General features: G+C 48.7%; 1 protein-coding gene across 1 annotated transcript; it reads left to right on the top strand.

Moving 5' to 3' along the window:
• The first annotated feature begins 4,855 nt into the window (after positions 1 to 4,855).
• Positions 4,856 to 8,670, top strand: LOC141095738 (E3 ubiquitin-protein ligase UHRF1-like). The gene has a single exon (XM_073582021.1). The coding sequence runs from the start codon at positions 4,928 to 4,930 to the stop codon at positions 7,157 to 7,159; it is 2,232 nt and encodes a 743-aa protein (XP_073438122.1). The 5' UTR covers positions 4,856 to 4,927; the 3' UTR covers positions 7,160 to 8,670.
• The last annotated feature ends 1,229 nt before the right edge of the window (positions 8,671 to 9,899 follow it).

The following is a 9,899-nucleotide window of genomic DNA, read 5'->3' on the forward strand; positions in this document are numbered from 1 at the left end:
GGTAGTGAGGCTGATTACAAAGCACCTGAGCAGAATGATGATGACTGGGTGACTGGGATTGCTGTCTGGATATAAGGCAGCTGACACCCTTCTGCCTTGTGGGTGATTACTCTGAGGGATTCTTGGAGACCAGTCTGATTCTTGCTCCTCAAAAGCTAAGTTTTCTGCTCTGCTTTTTGCATTTGTGTTTTGGTTTTGTTTTGCCTTGTTTTTCTGGATTTCTGCCTTTCCCAGCTGGGTGAGCTGAATTCCTTTTTGCTCTGTCTTCAGATAATACCTGAGTACTGATATAGTCTTTTTGAAGCCTAGCGTCTTCAGGGCTTTTTTCCCTATCAGTCTGTTGGCTCTTGTTTTTGAGAGGGTTTTGCGGATTGCAGACAGCAGCTTTTCTATTCTGTCCTATTTAGTTAGCTTGGGCCCCATCATTTGCTCAGCCTATCTTTCTATCTGTGTGTTTTTTCATCTTGCTTCACCGTCATTATATGTTGGGGGCTGCCTATTGCTTTGGGGTCTGCTCTGGGGCAGTTTAGATTTCCCTTTCTGTCTTTAGGCTATGTAGTTCTCCGGCTGTGATCGAGGGGTCTAGGGCACCGAAGGAACCCCCCACGGCTACTGCTAGTTGTTGTTAGGTTCCGGGGTCTGCAATCCGATAGCTGCCAACTTCTCTGGTTTTCTGGACTTAGCTAGTATTTCTGTTTTTGCCTCCTATGGTGACTCATTCATAACAGTCACATCTTGAAACCCATTGACTTTGCTGGGATGCCCAGAGTCACTGCATTTTACTGCAAAAAAAATGGATCCGCAAAAACGCTGTGTGTGAATCATGACCGTAGCCAGTGAGGGGCAGCTGCCCCCCCCCTAGAAGCAGGGGCACACACCTATCAAAACTCGTATGCTGCAGTGCTCCCGTCCTGCACTGGCTCCAGACTGCAGGGGGGTAATCTCCCCCCTCTGTCCTGTCTTCACCAGAGAGAGGAGGGGGAGGGGTGCCTGCCCTGCACAGGATCCGATTCCTGGGGCCCGAGCTGGAGAACGTTGTGCACACGCTGCAGCTGGGAATAAGAGATAGTCTGCAAGAGGAACATGCTGGAAATCTGATTGGAAAAGTGAGGAAATTGGTTATTGCCGCCAGAACCCCTAAAATTGATTCCATCTTAAAGAGACATGCTGGGAAAGGGGCAATTGTCGATCAAGCCACTCGGTGGGGCAGCACCTATTTAATGATTGAGCGATTGCTTGAACTAAAACCGTTTCTTATAGATATGGCGAACCCTCAGGTAAACCTATATGAAGGTCAATGGACACAGGTGGCTGAATTGAAGGAATTGCTTAATCACCTATTTACCGTGACTAAAAAATTACAAGCTGAGGATTTAACTCCTGGCATTTTCATAAGGGAGTGGAAGAACTTGCTATTTTCCTGTCCCAAAGAGGAGGTTTAATCGCAGATGGCATTTCTGCTTCAATGAAACGGAGAGAGACACAGCTATTGGAAAATAAAAATTTTCTGGCAGCTGTTTATGTGGACCCAAGTCATCGTATACTGCTTGATGATCAACAGCTTACTAAAGGAAAAGAAGCTCTGACTGAGGTAGCAGTTAGGATGAGTGGCCTACAGGAGGACTGCCAGGCGCAAGAGGACTTGGGTCCTGACAGTGCTACTGCTGCCATATCTTCATCCCCATCAGATGAGGCGTTTGACTTTGACAAGTATTTGGATGACATGGAGCAGGCAAAGCGTTGCCGCAAGGAAAAAGATTTCACTCCATCTCCTATAGCAGCAGATTGACCATATTTCAGCAAAATGTTTCACTTGCTCTCAAAGAAAAAGAAAAATTAAACCGTTCATCAAAACTGACTGTGCATGAGGCAATTCCTTTATACCTAGAAATTGATAGAGATGGTTGCCCATGTGGTTACGGCTTTGCCTCCAACCCAAGTTACTGTAGAGAGGTTGTTCTCTGGCCTTAAAATTATTAGGTCAGATGTGAGGTCATCTATGAAGGAGGATCTGATGGAGGCAATTCTATTTCTTAGAACAAATTCATAGACTGCACAAATGTTATTTAGTATGTTTTTGTTGAAAACTGTTTTTTGCCACTTATAGTTTATTACATAGTGTTATATATATATTGTGTGTAATCGATATTACATAGTGTATTACATATTTACAATTTATTACAGTTTTTTGTGTTCTAAAGTTGTATTCCAATAAATAATATATTATGTTCTATCTAAATATCTTGATTATTGTATCATAGAAATGATTAAATGTCTGTTCACATTGTACTACAATAAATTTGTCACTTAAATATAAGCAATATATGTTGGAGTCGGAGTCGGTGTAAGGGAAATTGAGGAGTCTGGGTCGCAGGTTTGGCTTACCAACTCCACAGCCCTGACCATAAGAAGCAGTCCAACATGCAACGTCAGGGGTCAGGTTGGCAGTGGAAGGTGGTCCTGAGGGGGGGGCGGCACGCGTATCGCTGCTAAGAGCAGCTTCGTCAGGGGAAGTCAGATGATAGCGGTCAATCAAGCACAAAGGAGGGAGAGGTGTGTAGAAACATGAGGGTCATTGGTTTGTTACCTATCAGAGTAAATGCCAATGCACAGACAGCTTCAGAGAGCGGACAGTAATGAGGGGGGAGGTGCTTAGGGTAGTCGGAGGGGGCACAGGGGTCATATCCCTGGATGTAATATTCTGAGAGACGCAAAATTCACAGAAGAAAAATGTAGAGACATCACTAGTGCCAGTGATCAGACTGAGCGCCACTCTGCACGCTGCCAACGATCAGGCAGAGCACCACTCTGTGCGGTGCCAGCGATCAGGCTGAGCGCCACTCTGCACGGTGCCAACAATCAGGCCGAGCGCCACTCTGCACGGTGCCAGCTATCAGGCCGAGCGCCACTCTGCACGGTGCCAGCTATCAGGCTGAGCGCCACTCTGCACGATGCCAGCTATCAGGCTGAGCGCCACTCTGCACGGTGCCAACGATCAGGCCGAGCGCCACTCTGCACAGTGCCAACGATCAGGCCGAGCGCCACTCTGCACGGTGCCAGCTATCAGGACGAGCGCCACTCTGCACGATGCCAGCTATCAGGCTGAGCGCCACTCTGCACAATGCCAGCTATCAGGCTGAGCGCCACTCTGTACGGTGCCAGTGATCAGGCTGAGCGCCACTCTGCACGATGCCAGCTATCAGGCTGAGCGCCACTCTGCACGGTGCCAGCGATCAGGCAGAGCGCCACTCTGCACGATGCCAGCTATCAGGCTGAGCGCCACTCTGCACGATGCCAGCGATCAGGCAGAGCGCCACTCTGCACGGTGCCAGCGATCAGGCTGAGCGCCACTCTGCACTGTGCCAGCGATCAGGCAGAGCGCCACTCTGCACGATGCCAGCGATCAGGCTGAGAGCCACTGCACGATGCCAGCTATCAGGCTGAGCGCCCCTCATCGTGTGGTAGAGAAGAGCCATGGGCATCCACCCTTCATCCTGTGTGCCACAGGCTGATGAAGGCCCACAGCCTACAAGACACTGGGGTCCTGCGGCTCTGTGTGTGAGGGAGAAAGGAACTCACCTTATCTGTGTGTAAGGTGTCAGCAAGATGGATTATTACTTTATAGAAGGGGCAACTAAGGGATATTATTTAAGTAGACCCTCAAGGGGCATTATTACTTTCTACAGGGGGAACTAATACTTTTCAAGCAGACAATTGTTGAGTTAACACTTTTTCCAGGGACAGCCGGGTATTAATACTTTGCAAAAGACAGTAGGGGGCATTGATAGGTTCTCACTGGGCACTAACACTTTTAATGGGGCAGTAGTAGGGACATTGATACTTAGTAAGTGGACTGTCGGAGTATTCTTTTTAATGGTACAGCAGGGGCATTAATACTTTCTAAAGGGGCACTAGCACTTTTTAAGGAAGTAATTGGGGTATTAACACTTAGTAAGGGGATTGTTGACGATGCTGAAGTTGGTTTCTTATTCGTTCAGCATCGTGGATTGTTGGGATATTAATACTTTCTAAAGAGAGCACGAATCCTTTTTAAAGGCACAGTCTGGGTGTTAATACCCTATCTTACCCCACCTTTAATATTTAATAGTATCAGTGCTTCCTTTAGAAAGTATCAATGTCCCTACTGCCCCATTACATAGTAGTAATAACCCAACTGTCCCTTTAAAAATGTATCAATGCCCCCTGTAGAAAGTATGAATGCCTACTGTGCCTTAAAGGGTATTAATACTTTCCAAACGGGGCACTAATAGCTTTTGAAGGGATTTGTTGGGGTATTAACACTTTCTAAGGGTCAGTAGAGGGGCACGGATACTTTCTTAAGGGTGTAGTAAGGGTATTAATACTTTTTTAAAGGGGCAGTGGGGCTATTAATACTTTTCTAAAGAGCAGTCGGGGTGTTAATACTTTGTAATGGTGACTAAGAGAATATTTATACTTTCTTAAGGGGGCGCTCATGGTACACTGCTTTAAGGGGCACTCGGGGGTCACGAATATACTTGCCTAGGGGGCGCAGTATTAACTTTGCCCAGAACACAGTGTCCGCACAGCAGACGGTACATGTAGCACCATTCTTTTGTTCCTGCACAAAAAAAAAAACGTAAATTCCCAAATACGTCTCCTCCCCCTCTCCACCCTTCCCCTCCTCTCCCCTGAGCGAGGATCTGAAGGGGTTAATGATTTCCGGATGCCCAAGAGGAACACAATGCGGAAATGAATAGATGACGTGACCGTGATGGGGCGTGGATATCGGCTGTAACCCCGCCCAGCGTCGCTCCTGCAGCCAATCACAGGCGCACGAGTCAGTTTCCCGCCAAACTATAAAACGCGCCAAAGCTCGCAGCGCGGGAGTTCTGCAGTCTGCACACCCTTCGCCGGAGTCTGCGGTCGCTCTACAGTAGCCGCCATCATGTGGATCCAGGTGCGCACCATGGACGGCCGGGAGACTCACCGCATTGACTCCCTGTCTAAACTGACCAAGGTGGAGGAGCTGCGGGAGCGGATCCAGGAGGTGTTCGGAGCGGAGCAGGACCGGCAGCGGCTCTTCTACCGGGGGAAGCAGATGGAGGACGGACACACGCTCTTTGATTACAGCGTCGGCCTGAATGACATCGTGCAGCTGCTGCTCCGCCAGCTCCCGCCGCCGCCTCCTCCTCCCCCGGTGCCGGTAACGGCGGAAGAGCCCGATGACGACTCCCCGATGTCTGAGACTGAGCCGGAGGAGGAGCCCAGCGCCCGCGGCCTGTACCGGATAAAGCAGCCGGTGGACGCCCGGGACCTGCACATGGGCGCCTGGTTCGAGGCGGAGGTGGTGAACGTGACCCGGGGAAGCCCCGGAGACCCCGCTGATGACGTCATCTACCATATCCAGTACGAGGGCTATCCTGAGAATGGGGTGGTGCAGCTGAGGGGCCAAGACGTGCGCCCCCGGGCCCGGAGCACGCTGTCCTGGGAGGATCTGCGGGCCGGACTGGTGGTCATGCTCAACTACAACCCGGACGACCCCAAAGAGAAAGGCTACTGGTACGACGCCGAGATCCTCCGCAAGAGGGAGACCCGGACCGTGAAGGAGCTGTACGCCAGGGTCTTACTGGGGCAGGCAGGCGACTCCCTCGACGACTGCAAGATCAAATTTGTGGATGAGATTTATAAGATTGAGAAACCTGGCAGCTCCGATCAGTCCTTCGAGCTGCCCCCGAGACGCCAAAATGGTCCCGAATGTAAGCACTGTAAGGACAACCCCCGCGTTAAGTGCCGCATGTGCGCCTGCCACGTCTGCGGGGGCAAACAGGACCCCGGGGAGCAGCTGATGTGCGATGAGTGCGACATGGCCTTCCATATCTACTGCCTGGACCCTCCTCTTTCTTCGCTGCCCCAAGATGATGAAGACTGGTACTGCCCCGAGTGCAGGAACGATACCAGCGAGGTGGTGCTGGCGGGGGAAAAGCTAAAGGAGAGCAAGAAGAAAGCCAAGATGGCGTCCGCCAGCTCCTCGTGCCATAGAGACTGGGGGAAAGGCATGGCGTGCGTCGGGCGCTCCAGAGTGTGCACCATTGTCCCGTCCGATCACTACGGCAAGATACCCGGTGTACCCGTTGGCACCATGTGGAAGTTCAGGGTGCAGGTTAGCGAAGCGGGTGTGCATCGGCCTCATGTGGCGGGCATCCATGGGAGAAGCCACGACGGCTCCTATTCTCTGGTCCTGGCTGGTGGTTACGAGGACGATGTTGATAACGGGACTGAGTTTACCTACACTGGGAGTGGAGGTCGTGATCTCTCCGGTAACAAACGGACGGCGGAGCAGTCATGTGACCAGAAACTGACCAACATGAACCGAGCACTAGCCATGAACTGTAACACCCCCATCAATGACAAGCAAGGGGCTGTTGCCAAGGACTGGAAAGCAGGTAAACCCGTGCGTGTTGTGCGCAATGCCAAGGGGCGGAAACACAGCAAATTTGCCCCAGAGGACGGTAACCGATATGACGGCATCTACAAAGTGGTGAAATACTGGCCTGAGAAGGGCAAGTCCGGCTTCCTTGTCTGGCGCTACCTGCTTAAAAGAGATGATGACGAGCCGGCGCCATGGTCCAAGGAGGGCAAAGACCGCATTAAAAAACTGGGCCTCACCATGCAGTACCCTGAGGGTTACCTGGAGTCTGTGGCCAACAAGGAGAGGGAGAAGGAGAACACCAGCGTGGAGGAGACTCCAAGCAAAGGCAAGAGAAAGAGGAACTCCGAAACCGCCAAAGCTCTGACCCCTTCTATTGGAACCCCGAAGAAAACTAAAGTGGAACGCTACCAGCTGACCCCGGAGCAAAAGGAGCTGATCAAAAAGGACGAGCTGAACGCCAAGTTGTGGAATGAGGCCATGTCCTATCTAAAGGAAGGGCCCAAATTCATCAGCAAGGTGGAGGAGACCTTCCTGTGCATCTGCTGCCAGGAGGTGGTGTACAAGCCCATCACCACCGAGTGTCTGCACAACATCTGCAAGAGCTGTCTGGACCGCTCCTTCAAGGCCTCCGTGTACAGCTGTCCGGCCTGCCGACATGACCTGGGCAAGAACTACGACATGCTGGTGAACAAACCCCTGCAGAGCGTCCTCGGCCAGCTCTTCCCGGGTTACGAGAGCGGACGGTAGATCAGAGACTGCGCAGTCCAGGATATGGCCATATAGTTTCTCGCCCATGTTGGGGCGTAATTCTCCCTTTATTTCCTCCTCCGTCTTTGTCCTGACGCTCCAGACTTGCTGCTACCTCTGTATCCAGTTCTGTATTTTCATAGCTCTTATATATGTTCTTCTGTAGTGCAGGTGTCATATCTATGCATAATCTTGTTTTTTCATAGTTGATTTTTTTTTTTTTCTGTGCAGGACATTTATTTTCCATCAATTGCACTGATTTATTTTTGCATTTGTTTTTAGAGGGTTTATCCTCCCGTTAGAGGGGCTAGGTATGTACTCTGATAGGATTGTGGCTGCCTACATGCTTTTCTTATGTTCTTATGTTTTAACTAACTTTTCTAGCACTGGTCTGCCGCCCATATGAACTCCTAGCTGTTGCAAAACTGTAGCTCCCAACAGGAAATCACTGGGAACTGTAATTTGGCAACAATCTTAACAGCATGTTGGGTGTTGTAGTTTCGCATTGACATGCCATGTTGAATGCATGCAGTCGTGCTATGGTGGGAGTTGTAGTGTTACAACAGCTGAAGAGCTGCAGGTTTGAGGCCAATGTTTAACATGCTCTCCAGCCTGTGATCTTTCTACTGATGTGCAACTACAAAGCCCAGCATGCACTGACAGAAGAATGCAATCATACAAAAACTTTGGTTTTTGGAAAGTTTAATATTGCTGCTCCTGTCCTCTGGTTTGGGGGCTGCCATATCAGACATATTGCATTGTCGATAATGATGCTGAAACCTACACCCCCTTTAGGTTCTTCCACCTCTTCTCTCTGCAGCTGAGTCTCAGGGATCAAATTTTAAAGGGAAATGCATTTATATTGGGGTTTTTCTTAATGTTCTTAAAGGGTAAATATCATTTGAGCGCTTTTATATATAATGTGTTGTTGATCAGTGTGACTGGGGCGGGGGTCCTACAACACCCATCGATCAGTCTAAACCTTGCTCTAGCGTGCACATCTCCTGCAGAAGCGCTCGTATGGGTCTGGCAGAGCTTGGGACAGACCCATAGACTCGCTATTGTGTGATTGGTGGTAGTCTCAGGACTTGGACCCCCATCCATCATTCTCTATAAAATCTGTTCAAATTATAAGTTGCCCTTTAAGGGTAGTAGGGCCAGTGGGTGAATCAATGACTGCAAATTTTTTTTTTTTGTATGACGTTATTAGCTCACGCCCCCATCTATAATAACCCTGCTTTGTGGTTTTTCATGTCTCAGTCCATATGTGTCCCATCTGCAGAGATGTGGTCTTCCCCTATCAGACGAGGGCTGTCCCACCAGGCACTGTGATTTTTATCTGTAATGACTGTATCCGAGGAGTAATGATGACACACGAGTTCTAGGGTCAGTGCTGCAGATCGTTGTTAGCCGTTGCCACTGTTTTTTAGGTTTGTACATTCAGACATTAGTTGTGAATATCAGGAAACGATGGTTTCCATGTGTTCCAATAAACTTCCAATTTTATTGTTTATGTTGCTTTTATGTATTGATTTCTGTGCACAGGGGGATCAGGCTTTTTTTTTTTTTTTTATGCCTCATGTTTGCCATTGACAACCTGTGAATTTGCAGCTGTTTATACTATAACTTCCAGAAAGCCGTAACTGCATGCTGGGAGTTGTAGTCCTACAAGAGCTGTATCTAAATGCATTATTAGACCAGTGGGTCTCTAACTATAGCTCCTTGGGGGGTTATAGATGGAGATCGACTGATCTAATAATGCATTTACTGCAGCTCCTGTAAGACTAAATAAATAAAATGGAATAAAAATGGAAAAAGCATATATAGAATGGGAGGAATAGGGCTAAGTGACAGCACATGTGAAAAAGACTTGGGTATACTAATAGATCACAGACTGAATATGAGTCAACAGTGTGATGCAGCAGCAAAAAAGGCAAATGCAATTCTAGGATGTATTAACAGAAGCATACAGTCTAGATCACGTGAAGTCATTATTTCCCTCTACTCCTCTTTGGTCAGACCTCATCTGGAATATTGTGTCCAGTTTTGGGCACCACATTTTAAAAAAGACATCAACAAACTGGAGCAAGTTCAGAAAAGAGCGACCAGAATGGTGACCGGTCTGCAAACCCTGTCTTATGAGGAAAGGTTGCAGGATTTGGGAATGTTTAGTTTGCAAAAGAGAAGACTGAGAGGAGACTTAATAGCTGTCTACAAATATCTAAAGGGCTGTCACATTGTAGAAGGATCAACTTTATTCTCATTTGCACAAGGAAAGACTAGAAGCAATGGGATGAAACTGAATGGGAAGAGACACAGATTAGATATTAGAAAAAACTTTTTGACAGTTAGAGTGATCAATGAGTGGAACAGGCTGCCACGAGAAGTGGTGAGTTCTCCTTCAATGGAAGTCTTCAAACAGAGGCTGGACAGACATCTGACTACAACTCCCAGCAAGCGCTCTTATCTGGCCTTCTAGTAAAGGGGCTTCCTGTGGGCCTCAGCGGTCTTTGGCATGAAACTACTGGGGCCATTTCTTTTTGTCCAGGATTAAAAAGGGGGGGGGGGGGGGGCGACATGGCTGCTTCTTTCAAAAACAGCGCCACCCCTTCATACAGAGTTGTGCTGCGGTATTGCAGCTCACTTCACTATAATGGGGCTGAATTTCAATACCAAATACACAACCCATATTTGTGAGGGGGAGAGAGTGTTTCTGGAAGAAGGTAGCCGTGTGTTTTTT

Source organism: Dendrobates tinctorius, unplaced genomic scaffold, assembly GCF_039654945.1.
Source record: "Dendrobates tinctorius isolate UK_male_01 unplaced genomic scaffold, ASM3965494v1 ptg000070l, whole genome shotgun sequence".
Taxonomy (NCBI): Eukaryota; Metazoa; Chordata; class Amphibia; order Anura; family Dendrobatidae; genus Dendrobates; species Dendrobates tinctorius.